General features: G+C 40.8%; 1 protein-coding gene across 1 annotated transcript; it reads left to right on the plus strand.

Annotated features, from left to right (window-relative positions):
- Nucleotides 1–18,321: 18,321 nt before the first annotated feature.
- Nucleotides 18,322–19,575, plus strand: LOC110684743 (vicilin-like antimicrobial peptides 2-1). The gene has a single exon (XM_021861179.1). It carries the CDS (start codon nt 18,322–18,324, stop codon nt 19,573–19,575), a length of 1,254 nt encoding a protein of 417 aa, XP_021716871.1.
- Nucleotides 19,576–20,426: the final 851 nt, after the last annotated feature.

Consider the following 20,426-nt stretch of genomic DNA (forward strand, 5'->3'; position numbering starts at 1 on the left):
TGTTTTTACGATGTTGGTGGTTGTAAGTAGTGTGAGAAAGAAAGAGGGAAAAGAAAAGGAGAGAATAAAGAGGTGAAAAAGATCTAGAAAGAGAAGAGAAAGGGGAAAGAGAAGAGGCGAAGGGGAAAGAGAAGATGAGAGAGAAAGAGAAAGGGGAAAGGGGAAAGAGAATAGGAGAGAGAAAGAGAATGGGGAAATGAGAAGAGGCAGAGAGAGAAAGAGAAGAGGAGAGATATAAGGGATTAAGGGTCCGACATTGGGTTTGATATTTTATAAGAATTTTTTAAATTAATATTCTGACGGAAATTCCGTCGGAAATTTTCGTCGGAAATTTATTCCGCCGGAAAGTACATAAATACCGACGAATTTTTATTCCGACGAAATATTTAAATTCGTCGGAAGTTTCCAACGGAATATAATTTCGTCGGAAATTTCGGTTTTTCCGACGAAAATACGTGTCCGTCATAAGGTTTTCGTCGGAAATCGACTGTTTTATAATAGTGTTAGGTCAAGCATATCCACATTAGACATCACTTCTTGAAAGACAATGTGGAACAGTGTAATATAATGATGAATGTTGTCAAACTGAATATCAAATTGCAAATCTAAAGTTAGAACTTCTTGATTTGATTAAGTATCAAGGGTGGCAATACGTGCTGTCTAAGGCTTCAAACAATTATCTGTATCCTTTAGCTATGGATGGATTTTGTGATATATTTAAGGTGATAGAAGTTGTAGTATCCAGTAAAGTAAACGATGTTGAAATTGAATTTGATGTGGAGAGGTTAGGAACTCTATTCAAAGTTCCTACTTAAGGTCACGAAGCCTATGTTGAGGGGCAATTTGGGGTAAAAGTGCTCAAATTACCTAACTAGTGACGTAGTAGTATACTTAGGAGGAAAGAGAAGGGTTAATGTGATGAACCACAATGATATTACTTCTCTAAACAAACTGCTATTTAACCTGGTTAGAAAAGCGATTTTTCTTAGAACTCATAAAAATAATGAAGTTAGCTTGCTTAATATGTCAATAATTTTCTGTATTGCTAGAAAGATAAAAGTTTACTTTCCCTCACTCATGATCCAACACCTAGCTCATTGTGTTCTTAAAGGGAACAAAAAAAAAATGGGTTATGGAGCTCTGGTATCCACAACTTTTGAAAGCCTAGGTCTGAAACTTGAAAGGTATTATGATTGTCTGAAAGAAAAAGCTGAGAATATAGTCAATAAAGAAACCTTGAATGGGCTGAGTCTAACCGTGGTGAATGGGAAGTGTGAGATGATTGAAGAGAAGAAAGGAGATACTAGTGAGAAGAATACGAAGGCTCAAAATCTAAGGAGCCAGTCAGAAAGAGCATGAAATTGTCTGGTGGAACACTCATAAAATTAAAGCCAGCTTTGAGGAGCCTCTAAAGCTTGACAAAGAGGAAGAAGAGAATTCAAGGAAGATAGCTGATCTTACTTACAAAGTTGTGCAGGTAGAGAAACAACTTCAGAAAATGGCAGGGAAGGTTAAAAAGCTGGAAAGGAGCTTCTAGGGACTTTGAAAAGGGCATAAACACTAGTAGAAAAACTTAAATGGGTACCGCCAAATGCGCACCGATTTTTAAAAACCGGTGCGAAAAAAAATAGGCGGGATTGAGGGAAAGAGCTTTCGCACCGGTTCTAACAAAACCGGTGCGAAAAGTGAGTAAATCGCACCGGTTCAGTTCGAACCGGTGCGAAAGCTATTGTAAAAAAAAAAAACCTGTTATATTCTTCTTTCTTTCTCTTTCAATTCCTCAATCTTTCCTCCTCTCTCTCTTCTCTCTCTCCTCCATTGAAGCGCACTCGACATTCTCCATTGAAGGGGCTTCTGAGCTTTCTCTCAGCACTTTCCTCAACCTCCTTCTCTCTCCTTCGATCTCCTTCTCCATAACCGCCACTTTCCCTTTCCTTGCTTCTCTCTTTCGATCTCCTTCTCCTTCTCCATAACCAAGCACAACCACCATCGCCGCCGCCGTCAATGTGAACCAAATACAACAACAACAACAACAACAAACTTGAATCAATTATCGATTCAAAAATCACAAATTCGAGGTATGTGCTCTTCGATTTGAAATCTAGGTTTTAGGTTTTGTAATTAGGGTTTCTAATTTGACTCTGAATCTCCGAAATTGTTTTGGGGATGAAATTGTTTTGAGGCTGGGACCTGGGTGGTGTTTTATCTTTGCCCCTTCACCCCTTGCATTGCTTTCTTTAAGTGCTATGCATTCTGTGTGTACGCTACAATGGAAAGATTTCCTCATCCTGAGCAAATCAATTCGATAATGAAAAACTGCTTCACAGTTCCTGTTTTCTTATTGTCCAAATTGGCTGTGATTTTGAGGGCTCTCCTCCTTCATTCTTCTTCATCTTCTATGAGGGCTGCGAGTTTGAGCCGATTTTGAGGGCTCGAATCCCACCATTTTTACTATCTCTTCCTCTTTGATTTGCTGCTTTGTATTCTCTGTTCATTCAAGATTTGTTGATTTGTTGTTTTTCACGAATTGATTTTACGTTGGGTTGCGCGGAGTTGAAGCTTGATTCGGAATTGATTCTGATTTTAGGGGTTTTAATGTTTGTGAATGAAGTTGATTTGTTGTGTTGATATTCGAAATTCAATGAGATTTGTGGTTCCTCTCTATTGTTGTTGTTGTTCGTCGTCTAGGGTTTGCGATTTCTGTTGTCTCTCTTCCTCCCCCTCTCCGATAATTTGTTCATGTTTGTGTTTTTGATTGATTTATGTTTTGTGATTTCATGAATTGGGTTGATTTGTTTTTGATTGATCGATGTCGAATACTGGAATTCGGGTTTCTGTTGTTGATGGGTTGATGTCGAATGCTGGAGGTTGCTTTAGGTTTTTGGTTAAAATTTGATATTTTGCTGAGGAAAGCCTAGATATATGATGTTTACAGATTGATGTAGTTTGAGCTAGAATTGGTTTGTATGTTAGAAATCGAAATTGATGAAGGAATATTTGATCATGCTTAATTGTGTTCATTTCATGTTTTGTGATCACCATATGCTCAGTTGTTTGTGGCAATGTTTTGCAGGCAAGGCCTATAATGCATGGAATGCCGAGCATGGGGATACTAGGCTCTCGGATATGGCCTGGTGGGGTTCCTCCTTCGGCTCTTCACCAGCAAAGACCAATGTAGGCAGCTTTTGGTTTTTTTCTCTAATTTTGCTGTTGAGGCTATTCTGTTTTGGTTATGAAATGCAGGAGTGTGATGAAGTTAGCCTATTTTAGTTATAAAATGCTCGATTATTGTTGCTGTTCTGATTTATTGTTGATTGAGATGGAGGATTGTGTGTTGCTTGTTGATAAATGGTTGCTGGCAACTGTGATCTATTGCTTGACAAGGGATGTATGATTGTGATATGTTGTTGTTGCTATTGATGTTGGTGTGTGGCATAAGTTTCTTGGATTATGTCCCTTTTTAATGGCCCTTGATTAATGTTATTTGGAATACGTCCCTTAATAATGTCCATTGTTTAATGTTGCTTGGAATATGTTCCTTGATTATGTCCCTTGATTAATGTTGCTTGGAATATACTCCTTGACTATGTCCCTTTTTAACTGACCCCAATATAACAAACCAATGCTTGTCCCTGTTTCATCCCAATGTCTGTCCATATGTCTGTCCCTGTTTTACCCCATTGACTATCGTTATGTCTGTCCCTATTTTACCCCATTAACTATCGATATGTCAGTCCCTGTTGTCAATGATGAAACCTTTGCTTGGGAGAGCCCAACTTCTGGTGAAGTGATGAATAATATTTGCTATTGACCTCCCATGAACCATTTGTGTTCTTGGATTGTAGTCTTTAATTAGGCAGAATTGGTAATCATGGAAGAAGGTGGGTTGTCAGTGATAAATATGGGGGAACTGAGACTTTTAAATGGCCTCCCTTTTTTTTTTCTCTCCTGTCCACATGTCTATGATGAAAGTCCAATATATGAGATAGTACACCCAAATGATAATCATCACCTATTTGCCATTAAATTCCAATCAATACATTTTATGTTTGATTTGTTGAGACTTTGGGGCAGATTTGTGAATATTAATTATCATGTGCTGCTCATGTGCATTCATTCATCAATTCATGTTTTTGATTTCTTTCTTCTGGTTAATGACCCCTCCCTCTCTGGCAAACTTATGTGTTTGAGATTAAAATCTCTAATGAATTGATAAGTACTTTCTTGATATGATTGGCGTACAAGACTGAGCATACCACAAACGGACTAAAAAAAATGAATTTTGAAAGGGGGAAAATCCAACAATTTTTATGCTATATGCTCGATTATTTAGTTATGTACGAGTATTTATCTTATATCCTAGCTCAAATTGCTAAGATTGTGAGAAAAGTCTAGCAATTTTGTGGATTAGTTGGTTGAGTTGGACCGGAACCCCAATGTTAAGTTGACTTGTCGTAGGAGGTATATACGTAGTACGTAGGATGGTTGTCCATAGTTGAACCCTTTTCTTGAAAAGAAAGTTTATGGCATCCGAGAGGCGAGCGATCAAATTTTGAAAGAGAATTTGTATAGAGTAGGTATTTTTCTACGAAGTATATGGTCATAGGATTTTATGGTAGAATTAGTGATGTGAACATCTAGCAATGAAGTTAGTCTTCCTCCTGTATTGATATGGAGGTTTAAAAAGTTACTTTGTCAATGCTCCAACAATTAGCTATTAATGTGTGTTTGTTCGATTGCCTGTAGATATGGATGCATGCCGATCAGAATTGTGCAGGTTTCCTTGGTCGTCAAGAGTTTTATAATGCTCTCAAACTGGTAACAGTAGCATAGACTAAGCGAGAACTGACTCCTGAGATTGTGAGGTCAACATTGCATGGACCAACTTCAGCCAGGATCCCTCCTCCACAAATAAATCTACCTCCTGCCGCTACACCTCAAGCATCTCTTGTGCCTAGTTCACCTGCAATGTCGATGGGTTTTGGGATGCTTACAGCGTCACAAAATCTTGGTTATAGAGGGCCTTTACCACCTAACCAGAACATGCAGCAGCAATATTTCCCATCTCCAGGGAACCAATTGACGATACCTGCTTAAGGTCTGCCTTCTAGCTCTGCTTCACATCCTATTCAAAGTGGTCATGGTCTTCAAAAATACATTTCTCCAGACCTTGATTCTGTAGTTTTTTTTTTTTTTTCAGTTTTTTAAAGTGTAATATTACAAGTTATTGAAGAAACTATATGTGTTTTATGTATATTATGATTATATATAAGTATTTGGTACAATTTAAGTGAAAAAAATGCAATTTTTTTTTAAAAAATTTTTAGGGCATTTTTGGCACCGGTTTTGAAACAGAACCAGTGCTAAAAGTTTTTGTTTTTATTTTTTTGGGCCATTTTTTCGCACCGGTTCACAGCAAGAACTGGTGCGAAATCTAAGTTTTCGCACCGGTTTTAAACCGGTGCGAAATCTTTTGGTTTTTGGCATCCCTCAAATAAGGACCGGTGCTAATTGGGGGTTTTGATCCGGTGCCCATTTGTATATTTTGCCTAGTGAAAGGGACAACAGGTGGAGGTTTAGAAAGCTATCAAAGCCCTAACAGAACAGCTGGAAAAGAATATACAAGCAAACAAGGAAGACTATAAGAAGATTCTCAAAATCCTTGAGAAATGATCCAGCCTACCTCTTATAGCCTATATAGCCTACCTAGCCTAGCTTTTAAATAATTCTCTTTGAATCTCTTTGTTTATGTCATGGAACAATTTATGTTTTTGAAGTATTTGTTAAATTTGAACTTTGGTCTGTAATTTCTCAAACAGGTGGCTACTTTTGGTTTTAATGCTATTTTGAAACTTTGTTTATATACATTCTTGTATTGTGTAATGTGAAAGTACAAGAAGGATTGTGTGTAAGATTTGATTAAAGGGAACTAGCCAACGTTGCTTTTAGTTTCCCACACTCGATGAATTGCTTGTGGGCTATGTTTAGATGTCTAACAACTTTGAAAGCAGGACTTTTTCATATGCCAAAAGGAGGAAAAGAAGAAACAAGCTTGAAGGTAAAAGTTCTGGGTTCTAGTGGAAATGAGTATCAAAGATTTCTTTGATAAAATGTGTATATAGTAGTAGTTTTTATGTTTTAGGAATTTTTTGCTTTATGTTTTTCTTTAAGTTTTTCTTGCTTTCTTTGCTAAAAAATGAAAAATATAAAAATACAAACTTTTTATTATGTTTACTTTCTTGCTCGAAGCTTTCTTAGTTTGTTATCATCGAAAGAGGGGGAATTGTTGACCTTTGAAGAGTTTTGATGATGATGAGAAAAGCAAATTAAATTTCATCTAATTACTGAGGTTTTTCTAGTGTTGGATTTGTTTATATATTAAGTAGACTCAGGGAGTGGAAGAGTAATTTGAGATAAGAAGAATACAAGAGAAGCAAAAGAAAGTAAGAAAGTAAAAAGAGTTCCATAAGGAACTAGAACATTGATCCTTAACATGAACACAGAGAGAAGCTTCCTAACAGGGGTAGGATAACAAGCTAAACTAACTAGCATTGGCCTGCGTTGAAGACAGCTAGTTCCAGAGGAACTTAATTGAGTTGCGAGTTCCAGCAAGATGCTGAAGAAGTGATGATAGCGAGATTCAATTCCAAGTCTGTAAAGAACTCAAGTTCCTATAAGCAACACAGAGTTCGATGGAGGCAATATGATGACAAGCTTGAAGGCGTTTATTAAGGTTTATGATAAGTTTAGTTTCCATAGGATTGTTGATGAAAGGAATGGTGTCCTTCCAACAAGTGTATTCTTCCAATAGAGTGTTCAGAATTATTACGGAGCTAATTCTTCAGTAAGGTCAAGTGATCGGAATGCCTAGGTGGAGGCCGCTTCCGATCAGTAATATCAAGGTACAATTGATATTACAGCTTAATCTTAACTGAACCCTTCGGGTCGAACCCAATCGAATCTCCGATCCGAGACAACGAATTAATCCGAAAGGATTTAATGAGTCGACAAAGTTTTACGAATACAGACGTCGGAAATCGAGCCTAGGGCATCGAGACCGAGCGTCGCAAAATCACAAGCAACAAGTATGAGCGTAGCCGTAGCTAGGCTAGGGTAGCTCATCGCAAGCCTAGGCGCACCATGTATGTGCTAGGTGCACCATGGTGTGCTAGGCACTATCCCAGCCTAGGCGCGCCCTGGCAGCCCATCGCAAGCTAGCAGCATGCTAGCATGGGTGCCTGGGTGCGCATGGCAGCTATCGCAAGCCCCACAAGCACCAGGCAGCCCATCGCAGCTAGCATCGTGCTAGCCTGGGTGCCTGGGTACTCATGGGCACTATCGCAGCCTTATCGCACCAAGCACAGCACCCATGTGCATGTGCGTAAGTGTGAGCATCATCGCAGCCCCCTAGCACCACGCACAGCACCATCGTTGTGCTAGGCACATGTGCATGTGTGCGTGTGCGTATGCACCATAGCACAGCAAGCTAGCAAGGCAGTGCTGGCCTTGCGTGTGTGCTAGGCACCATCGCAGGCCATGCACCAAGCACAGCAAGCTGGCAGGCAGCGCTGGCCTTGCGTGTGTGCTAGGCACCATCGCAGGCCACGCACCAAGCACAACGCTAGTGCGTGCTGGCCTGGATGCACGTAGCTGTGCGAGCACGGGGCGAGTGGTGCTGGCTGGCTAGGGCCATGCGTATGCTGGCCTGGCTTTGCTGGCTATGCGAGAGCCACGAATGCATGTGCGTGTGCCTGCAATAGCAAGGCAGCAGCACCACACATGCGTGTGCGTGCGCCTGCGATAGCAAGACAGCAGCACCACACATATGTGTGTGCGTGTGCCTACGATAGCAAGGCAACAACGCCCAGCGCCCAGCACAAGGCGTGGCTCGCTAGCAGCACGCAAGTGCTGGCTGGGTGATGCATGGTGCGCCAGCCAAGCATGCTAGGTGGCTGTGCGTGCTGGCAGCGCCAGGTGGCAGCCAGCCTAGCTGCCTTGCAAATGGCGGTTTGAGGAGAAGTGGGGACCAAAGCCACCAAGCTTCCCTTGGGGAGCAAGGTAGTGGTCCCCCCCCCCATGGGATATGGTCCTCACCTAACCTTATATATTTTTATTATATATGATTGCTAGATGCATGTCTAGGATTTCTATGATGTTGTGATGATTAGTTAAGTTCACTTAAATCAACCAACATAGAAACCCTAGGTCCCTTAATAATATTGAGCTAAAATTTTGTCGTTCCAAGAACAACACTTACCGAACTAATGCGCGTAAGTGATGGATTACGCCAAAGCGAGGCATCACTACTTCCCTAGGAACGTAAGGTATACTAGGTATACAAGTTGTCTTGGTTAAGCTCAACGATATCAGTAAGGAGTCCTTAGATGTCGTGGCAAAAGAGATAAAATGTCAAGTATGCATTAGATGCGACATTTTATCAAACCGAGAGTAGCTTGGAGCTATTAGCAATTGGATTGCTTACCTTAAGATATTTAATGGTTAAGACAAGCCAAAGCATGCTTAACCATTTCTTGATCTTTGGGATCTCGGAATCATTTTATTCTCGCCCATAAGGGACATTCTTAAAAATGCGTGGGTAAAATGCTCAATAAGTTTGAATATGTGCATGAACACTTTAAATTTCAACTTATTGATATATGAATGGTTTTTCACTTCAAATTCTTTCAATTGTAGAAATCATGTCTGCAAGTAACTCAAACAACAACCAATTCTCTTTACGCTCAATTCTCGACAAGGAGAAGTTCAGCGGGCCAAACTTTCTTGATTGGCAAAGAAATCTCCGCATTGTACTAATGCAGGAGCAAAAGGAATACGTCCTTGATGAGGAAATGCCCGACGCTCCCAAAGAGGAGGTCACTCAGGCTGCCCTTAATCGATGGCAAAGTGCAAATCGGGATGTCAAATGCATCATGTTGGCCACAATGTCTCCGGATCTTCAAAAGACTTTCTTTGAAAAGGAGACAACTTTTGAGATCATTTCTGAACTTCAGAATATGTTCCAAGAGTAGGCCCGAACTGAAAGGTTCGAAACCCACAGACAGATCCTTGAGAGCAAGCTCAGGAAAGGAGAGCCAGTCAGCCCGCATGTTCTCAAAATGATTGGATTATTTAAAAACATGGAAAGGCTTGATGCTGGGTATTCAACCGAAATGGCAATTGACATAATTCTCCACTCCTTTCACAAAGGCTATGATCAGTTCAAGATGAACTATAACATGCATAGTATGGAGAAAACCCTCACCGAGCTTCATGGTATGTTGAAGCAAGCCGAGCAAACCCTCAAGGATGAGGGCAAGCATGACATGCTCATGGTGAGAAAGGGCAAGTCGTTCAAACGTGCGGGCAAAAAGAAGAGCTTTAAAGGGAAAAAGAAGAAATTCCCGCCTAAGTCAAAATCTGCCAAGGGCAGCAAGGACAAGAAGGCAGCTTCTTCTAAGTCTGATTCTGAATGTTTCTACTGCAAGAAGAAGGGACATTGGAAACGAGACTGCCTCAAATTCAAGGAAGATAAGACGAACGGCAACGTTGCTTCTTCATTAGGTATTTTCGTTATAGACTTAAACTTCGCTAGCAAAACATCATGGGTATTAGATACCGGATGTGGCTCACACCTTTGTTCCAATGCTCAGGGACTAAGGATAAGTAGGAGGCTAGAGAAGGGAGAGGTCGAGCTTCAGATCGGCAATGGAGCAAGGATGTCTGCCGTCTCCGTTGGAACTCTCAGTTTGTCTTTGCCCACTGGGCTTGTTCTAGAACTTGAAAATTGTTATCATGTTCCTAGAGTGACCAAAAACATTATTTCAATATCGGCATTGGACGCCAAAGGATTCGAATTTCGAATCAAAAACAATAGTTGTTTTATATATTTTGATAATGTTTTATATATTTTGATAATGTTTTATATGGAAAGGCACATTCAGAAAATGGTCTTTATGTGCTGTCACTAGACAAACAGGTCTATAACATCGAGAATACTGCCAAAAGGGCTAAGACCATCGAGTCGAATCAAATCTACTTGTGGCATTGTCGTCTTGGCCATATTAACATCAAACGCATCAAGAAACTTCTTCAAGAAGGTGTTCTTGACTCATTCGACTTAGAGTCGTTTGAAAATTGCGAAGGATGCTTATTAGGCAAGATGATAAAACAGTCATTCTCCAAGTTAGGAGAAAGGGCAAGTGACTTATTAGGTCTAATACACACGGATGTATGTGGACCTATGAGCACACCCGTAAGGCAAGGTTACCGATATTTCATCACTTTCACCGACGATTATAGTAGATATGGCTATGTCTACTTAATGTCGAATAAATCTGAATCCTTTGAGAAATTCAAAGAATTTAAGAAAGAAGTTGTAAATCAACTTGGCAAGAAAATTAAAGCACTTTGATCGGATCGAGGTGGCGAATATTTAAGCCATGAATTCGACGATCACTTGAAAGAAAATGGCATTCTTTCAGAGTTGACACCTCCCGGAACTCCTCAATGGAACGGAGTGTCCGGACGGAGGAATCGGACCTTGTTAGACATGGTTCGATCAATGATGGGTCTTAGTGAACTCCCTATCTCGTTCTGGGGACATACGCTACAAACAGCAGCACTAACACTGAATAGAGCTCCGTCAAAAGCTGTTGAAAAGACTCCATATGAATTATGGACTAAGAAACCTCCTAGGTTGTCTTTTCTTAATATTTGGGGATGCGAAGCATATGTCAAGCGATTAATTTCGGACAAACTTCACCCCAAATCGGATAAGTGTTTCTTTGTGGGATATCCAAAAGAAACCAAAGGGTATTACTTCTACAATAAATCTGAGAACAAAGTGTTTGTTGCTCGTGATGGTGTCTTTTTGGAGAAGGATCACCTTTCCAAAATGACAAGTGGGAGGAAAATCGAACTCGACGAAGTTCGAGAGGACGAGCAACAATGTCAACCTGACAAAACTGACAATCTAGATACTTTGGAAGCATCTAAGAAGATTGGTCAGAGTCAAACAGACAATGTAAATGCTTAACCGATTACCCTACGTAGGTCGCAACGGTAAAGATCTCAACCAGACAGATACCTCAGTATCGTCTCAACCGATGATCAGGACATCCTAGTTATGGATGGTGATGAGCCGGCGACATACAAGCAAGCTATGACGAGCCCCGACTCTGCAAAATGGCAAGAGGCCATGAAATCCGAGATGGATTCCGTGTCTGAAAATCAAGTCTAGGACTTGGTGAATTTGCCCGAGGGTTACACACCCATTGGTTGCAAATGGATCTTCAAAGTGAAGACAGACAAGGATGGAAATGTATCAATATACAAAGCTAGACTGGTGGCAAAAGGTTATAGACAAGTCCACGGGATTGACTATGACGAAATTTTTTCACCAGTTGCAATGCTAAAATCCGTCCGGATCATCCTAGAGATTGCTGCATATTACGATTACGAAATATGGCAAATGGATGTCAAAACCGCCTTCCTTAATGGAATTTTGGAAGAAATTGTGTATATGACACAGCCAGAAGGTTTTGTCAATCCAGGCAACGCTGGAAAGGTTTGCAAGCTGAAGAAGTCCATTTATGGACTAAAGCAAGCCAGCAGGAGTTGGAATCTGCGATTTGATGAAGCCATCAGCAAGTTTGGTTTTATCAATAATCCAGATGAGTCTTGTGTATACAAGAAGGTCAGTGGGAGTGATATTGCATTCCTAGTCCTATATGTAGATGACATACTGCTCATTGGAAACAGCACAAAATTGTTGGAGTCCGTAAAGGGCTGGTTGGGAAAGTGCTTTTCAATGAAGGACTTAGGAAAGGCACAGTACATATTGGGCATCAAGATCTATAGGGATAGATCTAAGAGGATGATTGGATTAAGCCAGAGTACTTACATTGATAAGGTACTGGCTCGATTCAACATGGAAAATGCCAAAAGAGGGCATTTACACATGTCCCATGGCATAACTCTCAGCAAGAAACAGTGTCCGCAGACACCTGTTGAGCGAGAAAGAATGAATCAGATCCCATATGCTTCGCTAATCGGATCGATCATGTATGCCATGATATGTACAAGGCCAGATGTATCGTATGCCCTGAGTGCAACGAGTCGATACCAGTCGAACCCAGGAGAGGCGCATTGGACTGCGGCCAAGAACATCCTTAAGTACCTGAAAAGGAACAATGATAAATTCCTGGTGTATGGAGGCCACAAAGAACTGGTTGTTGAAGGTTACACCGACGCTAGCTTCCAGACTGACAGAGATGACTTCAAGTCACAGTCTGGATTTGTATTCTGTCTGAATGGAGGAGCGTTCAGCTGGAAGAGTGCCAAGCAGAGCACCACTGCAGACTCTACAACTAAAGCCGAGTACTTGACCGCTTCGGAAGCTGTTTGGATTCGCAAGTTCATCAATGAACTTGATGTTGTACCCTCAATCAAGGGGCCGATAGATCTCTATTGTGATAATAATGGAGCTACGCTCAGACCAGGGAGCCGAGAGAACACCAGAAGGTCAAACACGTGCAAAGGCGATTTCACATGATAAGGGAATGGAAATCCGAAGGTGAAATCAGAATTTGTAAGATCGGCACGGATGATAATGTAGCCGATCCTTTGACTAAACCTTTGCCTCAAGTGAAGCACAACAAACACGTTGAGGCAATGGGAATCAAGCATGTTGGAGACTGGCTTTGAAATTCCATGTACATGTGTTTTAATTAAATAGGATATTTCATGTAAGACACTGTACTAAAACCATTCATTAATGGAGTAATTAATTTTGTGCAAAATTATCATTCACTCAATTGCTATTTAATTGAGGTTTAGAATTAAATAATGAGTCCATTCGATTTACGGAAATATTCAAAACAGGGTATCAAGACCATGTCTTGGATAAAGAAACACCAGTTAACTGAACATTGAATATTAAATCGAAAAGTGTCCCTAATCGAGGTCATCTAACAAATGGACGATTGATGACCGCCATAAATTAGTGTGTAGTACGATTTACAGCACCGTTTCTTGTGCTGCGAGGACGTGACGGTCATAAATCATTTGCACAGGTACAGTTTAGAACTATACTGGATAAGACCTATGAGAGTACTTTAAGAAAATTTAAATTTTGTCATAAGTACATTTCTCATTATGACTATCGGAACTTATTTCCTCCGACCATGAGTACTGTGAAGTTTTCTTGTTTGAGTACTAGACTCTTTGATGTTTCCAAACGTCTGCCGTAACTGGGGATCATAACGGGAACACTCGGGAGACTATGTCCTCTTAGTAAGAAGAACTTACAATACAAGACTGGGATTGTCCCCCTACTAACAATAGGGAAAATGTTTTGTTGTTTACAAGGCCGCTCGAAAAGTGAGACTGTGAAAATGCATGGCCGTACTAAGATGGATTTTAGAAATCATCTGCTTATTGTCAGTCGAACTTGGAGATCGAGAAACACTTCTGAACGTAATAAGGATGACAAAGAATCTTACCTTATAGTTCACGAAGAAACATTAAGTGACATAGGAAATGAGCTATACACTGTATTCACACTTGTCCGGAAGGACAAGTGGGAGATTGAAAGGAATGGTATCCTTCCAACAAGTGTATTCTTCCAATAGAGTGTTTAGAATTATTACAGAGCTAATTCTTCAGTAAGGTCAAGTGATCGGAATGCCTAGGTGGAGGCCGCTTTCGATCAGTAATATCAAGGTACAATTGATATTACAGCTTAATCTTAACTGAACCCTTCGGGTCGAACCTAATCGAATCTCCGATCCGAGACGACGAATTAATCCGAAAGGATTTAATGAGTCGACAGAGTTTTACGAATACAGACGTCGGAAATCGAGCCTAGGGCGTCGAGACCGAGCGTCGCAAAATCACAAGCAACAAGTATGAGCGTAGCCGTAGCTAGGCTAGGCTAGCTCATCGCAAGCCTAGGCGCACCATGTATATGCTAGGTGCACCATGGTGTGCTAGGCACTATCGCAGCCTAGGCGCGCCCTGGCAGCCCATCGCAAGCTAGTAGCATGCTAGCATGGGTGCCTGGGTGCGCATGGCAGCTATCGCAAGCCCCACAAGCACCAGGCAACCCATCGCAGCTAGCAGCGTGCTAGCCTGGGTGCCTGGGTGCTCATGGGCACTATCGCAGCCTTATTGCACCAAGCACATCACCCATGTGCATGTGCGTAAGTGTGAGCATCATCACAGCCCCCTAGCACCACGCACAACACTATCGCTGTGCTAGGCACATGTGCATGTGTGCGTGTGCGTGTGCACCATAGCACAGCAAGCTGGCAAGGCAGTGCTGGCCTTGCGTGTGTGCTAGGCACCATCGCAAGCCATGCACCAAGAACAGCTAGCTGGCAGGCAGCGCTGGCCTTGCGTGTGTGCTAGGCACCATCGCAGGCCACGCACCAAGCACAGTGCTAGTGCGTGCTGGCCTGGATGCACGTAGCTGTGCGAGCACGGGGCGAGTGGTGCTGGCTGGCTAGGGCAATGCGTATGCTGGCCTGGCTTTGCTGGCTATGCGAGAGCCACGCATGCATGTGCGTGTGCCTGCAATAGCAAGGCAGCAGCACCACACATGCGTGTGTGTGCGCCTGCGATAGCAAGACAGCAGCACCACACATATGTGTGTGCGTGTGCCTGCGATAGCAAGGCAACAACGCCCAGCGCCCAGCACAAGGCGTGGCTCGCTAGCAGCACGCAAGTGCTGGGCTGGGTGATGCATGGTGCGCCAGCCAAGCATGCTAGGTGGTTGTGCGTGCTGGCAGCGCCAGGTGGCAGCCAGCCTAGCTGCCTTGCAAATGGCGGTTTGAGGAGAAGTGGGGACCAAAGCCACCAAGCTTCCCTTGGGGAGCAAGGCAATGGTCCCCCCATGGGATATGGTCCTCACCTAACCCATTCTCTCCTTTTGCCACTTGTTGGCTTGTGATTGTTTTGCATAATTATTTATTTTAGAATTAAATAAATTATTGCAATTGCACATGATCCCACATTGATCATGAAAAGGGGTTTCAAGTCCCCATTCTCTATAAATACCCACTTGGTTGGGATTTTGAGAATATAACCTTAAGTGGAATTAAAAAGGCAACTCTAAGAAAAGAGTAAACCTTTGATTCGTAAAACTCATAGTTCTTTTGTCCGGGTCTTGACTAACCTTCAAGACTTAGGACGCTCGGGTCGGGTCGAGGGTACGATCCGGCGGAGATCTCGTCTTTTCGGGATTTTGAAGTAAGAGCTCTTTGGGAGCGAAGCACGCGTCAAAGGTATAATTCTTGTTCTTAATCTTGTTTGATTAAGTTTATTATGCTTGTTTAATTGCTTTAATTAAGGGGCGGATCTTGGTGGGTTTCCTTCCGCGTAGTGCCGGGTCACTACGAAACCCTACAGTTGAATATGTGATACATTATTATGCATGAAACCTATTAGAGACGTGATAAGATTTGGCAAGCTAATAAATTCAGAAGCTTTATAAAAGATAGGTTTTATGTTTATGAAAAAGATTTATTAATGATTTTATCTTATAAAATCAGTTTTACAAATTACTTATCTTTTTTCTAAACTTAATCCTTATTCGGTTTTGCAAAAGATTTTATTAAATGATGCATTTCTACTCGGTATTTAAAAGGATTTTCTTTTGATTTATTTAGTGTTTATGTTTTTAATAAAAACCATACTTGGTATATGAATGTCTTCTATAAATAAGAGATTCATATTCCGAGTAAAGTGTGAGTTTTATGCGTGATAATCTCAAGAGCAATTAAGAGTAAGTTTGCCAATGTTAAGAGCTTTATCATATTAGTTTCAGGTTTCATGTGCAGCTTTCCAATCACATATTAGAGTTAGGGCTTGTTTCGCATCGTTTTTTGTTTTTAGTTTTTTGGAAAACCAAAAACCAAAAACAGGAAATAAGAAAATTTTGTTTCCACTTTTTTGTTGCCAATTTTCAAAATTTTTATAATTTTGATAAGTTTGACTAATTTTGAATTCATCATCTACATATATCATATGACCTTAAAAAATTAAAAAAAAAAAACCAAAAAACAGAAAACTACAGCGATGCCAAACGAACCTTTAACTATTGTATTGTTTTAGGATTTGGGTGTTAGTCTATATTGAATACACAATGAGTGGGCTTCGTGTGTGAAGATGTGAGATTTGTACTCATGAGTATTGAGTGGAACTTAAGTCAGAACTTAGGTTGGGCTGGATAAGGTCCTATCGGGTAGCAAGTTCAGGTTGGAACTTGTGAGAAGCGTCTGATTATAGTAGGTTGTGACTTGGAGTGTTTGGCCTATTATTGTGAATTGATTGTGTGTTTAAAATCCCTTGTGATTGAGGTTTTACTTCCAGTTAGGCCCCTAAGCTAGAAGATTTTCTCGTAAATATCGCTGTGTGTTTTCAAGTTCCTGTCAGTTTGTTTTAATTTCCGCGAAAAGTAGGCACTTAGTAACCTACTACAAATCACCTCCCCTCTTGTTGTAGTTCATCTCAACTAACCATGTGATTCTCAACTTATTGCTTTGTATGTCTTAGCTAGTAACAACGATTGAATTTTTTACGTGGAGCGTATGAACATAACTCAATGAAGCCTAGTAGATTTTTTTGAGTTCAAACGAAAATGCATGATGAATTAATAGGTTGCAAACTTGGTAGCCTCAAATATACTGCCATTCTTAATCTTAAGTATAAAAGTGCAAAAATATATTGAAGACAGACTTGGGTCCAACGAGAAGAAGGCTTAGGCTAAACACATATTAAGAAAGGGTTTGTAACATTGGAGGAGGTGTTAGAACAACATGCGAGCAAATATATGCAACTGGTGATGATGTTGCACAGCAGATCGATTTGTATTTGGTACCTGAGATAGATGGTGCAATTAAGTGGTTCTGACTTTGATCTGAACGAGTTTTCATTGTCAAAGACCTGACGTTGAATGATTTGGATTATCACACCCAATTTAATTACATTCGATCTTTATCAATTGGTTTTGTGATCATTGCTACGCTCTGACCAACCATTAAAGTTTACTCTTCATTTACACTAAGCTAGTTGTATTAATTTTCAATTGGTGCTCACCACTTTTACACTTATATATATAATCCATCCTTTGTACATTTATAATTTTTTAGGGGCATCTCATATGATCATTAGAACAATGTATCCGATAAATTTAATTATGACAATCCTGGTAAAGGATTAATAATATAAAAACAAATCTTTAAAAAGATATAAGGGATTAGTGGTGATGTTACAGGAAATAAAAAAAAATTGACAAATGAACAGTAGAATAATACATAAGGAAAAGAGAGAGATGAAAAACTATAAGCCTCATAATAACGAGGAGAATAGTTACCCATCCACTCTCAGCATATATTATACTTCGCATATTTCTCCCAAATAAGGGTAGTGATTTCACTACGTCTAATCAACGGTCACACCATCACTACGTAATTCCCTTTACAATACACTATTAAGCATGCAAGCCCTTAGGTGAAATTTGACATATACCATAATGAACTAACCCCCCTACAACCATATATATTCATTATCTTGTACTTCGCAGTAGTTTAATTTGTTAAGCTCAACATATACACCCCTATTTCACAAAGGTAGTTACCCTTTACTTTTCATTATCTATATAACTATATTGATAACTTTGAGGATTAGTATAAATAATCGTTTATTATAATAAAAACTAATAATGTTTTTTCCTCGTATGTAAATCACAAATAATGATAAAGCGTATCTCATAATAAAATTTTAATTAGAATTAAAAACGCCCGTATGTTTGTAAATCAAATGATCAAGTATTACACTAATAAACTTATAACAATCAAGTTATATGCAATTCCAAAAGGAGATGTAACACGCATATCAGATGACGGGTGCCAACCTTTTTGGTAGCATATAATCCTTTCTTCGATTCACTACTGCCAAAATAAAGAAATCAATGCAACACTTCCACTAAAAAAACTCACTACTTTTGTCACTATCCCAAATTCCCAAATCCCAATTCTTAGTATCCTATGCCCCACTCAAGCAATACGCGGCGTGCGAGCTCGTGATCAGCTCTAGCTACATACATATTGCTGTCCTCCATTTCTTCCTAAATTCGACACCTCAATTTTACCCCCTAAAACACTCGTCAATTTGCATGCTAACTCTTGCACCAAGTGTTATTACTATTTTTGTAAGTTTGTAACTTCATGTTCACTATAAATTGTTAGTGATTTTGCACTTCAATTTCATCCATCACAATATCAAACAATCAGTAATATAAGCCTACCTGAGTTCATCATCATGAATTTCAAGTCCAAAACACCTTTGTTTTTCCTTTTCCTTTCGGTTCTCCTAACTTCAACGTTGGCTATCCGGTTGCCTAACCCCCACCATGAGCGCGACCCACGGCATGAGCTGAGGGAGTGCATGCAGCACTGCCAGAGGCAGCCATACGGCCGTGAGCAGCACGAGTGTATCCAAGAATGTCACGAGGATTACAAGGAGAGGCAGCAGGGGGAGAGAGGTCAATGGGGTAGTAGTTACGATGAGGAGTTGCTAGACGCAATGATTAATCCTCGTCGTGGCGACCCTCAGGAGTACTTGCAGGAGTGCCAGAGAGAATGCAGGGGCGAAGCTAGGCGCGGTGATGTTGCAAGGGAGTGGGAGTGTGAGAAGAGGTGTGTTGATGAGAGGATTAGGCGTAGGGAGAGGCAGCAAAGAGGTAGGCAGTCTGATGATGAGGGTGATAACGAGTTCGACTCCGAAGACAGCGAGGATGATAGGAGTTACCGTGAGTGCCAACAAAGGTGTGATAGGCAAAGGGGTAGTCAGAAATTTGAGTGTCTAAGGAAGTGTCAGCAGCAAAGAAGGGGAAGCCGCGATAGCGAAGAGGAATCTGACAACCCCCACCGTGGACAGGCACAAGAGCGACTCAGGGAATGCCAAAGGAGATGCGAGAGGCAACAGGAAGGGTTTGAATGCCAGGAGAGGTGCCAAAAGGAGTTCCAAAGGCAGCAAGAGAGACGCCAAGGAAGGCATTACGAAGACGAAGATGATGTAGAGGAGACCGAGAACAGGCGTGAACGTGAACACCCACAACAACGCCTCAGGGAATGCCAGCAGAGGTGCCAGAGACAAGGACAAGGATATCAATGCCAGCAGAGGTGCCAAAAGGAGTTCGAGAGGCAGCAAGGCCAAGGAAGACGCTACCAAGAAGAAGACGATGAGGAATCCGACAACCCTCACCGTGATCAGCCACAACAACGCCTTAGGGAATGCCAGCAGAGGTGCCAGAGACAACAACAAGGACACGAGTGCCAGCAGAGGTGCCAAAGAGAGTTCCGAAGACAACAAGAGAGAGGCCAAGGAAGAAGCTATGAAGACGAAGACGAGAACCCTCGCCATCATGACCCACAGCAACAACGCCGGTTCCGTGAATGCCAGCAAAGATGCCAGAGGCAAGGACAAGGTTTCGAATGCGAAAAGAGGTGCGAAAGAGAGTTCCGAAGGCACCCTATGTTGGCTTCCTTCATGGAGTTCACTGGATTGTTTTAAGCAGAAAAAAAAAACAATCAAAAAGTGATCAGAGTACGTAGTAGTATGCATGGTAGCTAAAAATGTTGGATGAATAAAATGTAACAGTAGTAAGAAGAGTGATGTTGTCTTTCACTCTTTAGCTTTTCGTTTAATCTGTAGTTTCTATGTAGTACATGATGTTTAAGGGTGTGATTAGATCCCACTCTTTTAGCATTTGTACGTTTTTATAATATAAATAAACACTTGTTTCTGTGACATAATCTTGCCTTACTTAGTATTAAATTAGTGGAAATTATATAGTCATTAAAATCTATCTTATCTAAATCAATAAATATATATATATAGGGAGTACTAGTGTTCCAAAGTTTTTAACGCGAATTGTAGATTTAAATTCTAGCAATTAAGCCCCAAATAATAACATAATAGGGTTTGTGAGTTATGATTTATTCATATATAAAAAGTTGAAATCCACATTAGTATATACTTCTTAGAGCACTCTCAATGGTGAGAGTTTTTTTAGCTCATGAACATTTTTTGTGAGGAAAAAAAATGCTCACAACTCACAATGGTGAGTAAAATGAAAAATAGGTAAAAATGCTCATGAGCATTTATTAAAAAGCTCAAAAGTTGAGCATTTTTTGCCATGAACAGTGTTGCAAGTGGGCCCCACACGCGTCAGAAAAATAAAAAAAAAAGCTGACTCTAACATCAAAACGACGCGTTTTGATGAAGCTGCCTCAAAGGCGCGCCTCAAAACGCGTCGTTTTGAGTATCAGAAAAAAAAAAAAAAAAAAAGGGAAGCTGACGCGTGCAGTTCGCTGGCGAATGAGGACGCGACACGTGGCAGCTGGCAGCAAGACAACCAATCA

This window comes from Chenopodium quinoa, unplaced genomic scaffold, assembly GCF_001683475.1.
Source record: "Chenopodium quinoa cultivar QQ74 unplaced genomic scaffold, ASM168347v1, whole genome shotgun sequence".
In the NCBI taxonomy this organism is placed as follows: domain Eukaryota; kingdom Viridiplantae; phylum Streptophyta; class Magnoliopsida; order Caryophyllales; family Amaranthaceae; genus Chenopodium; species Chenopodium quinoa.

What these genes read in the sequence shown, in the direction of transcription:
- LOC110684743 (XM_021861179.1), top strand. Translation starts at nt 18,322, where the DNA reads ATGAATTTCAAGTCCAAAACACCTTTGTTTTTCCTTTTCCTTTCGGTT.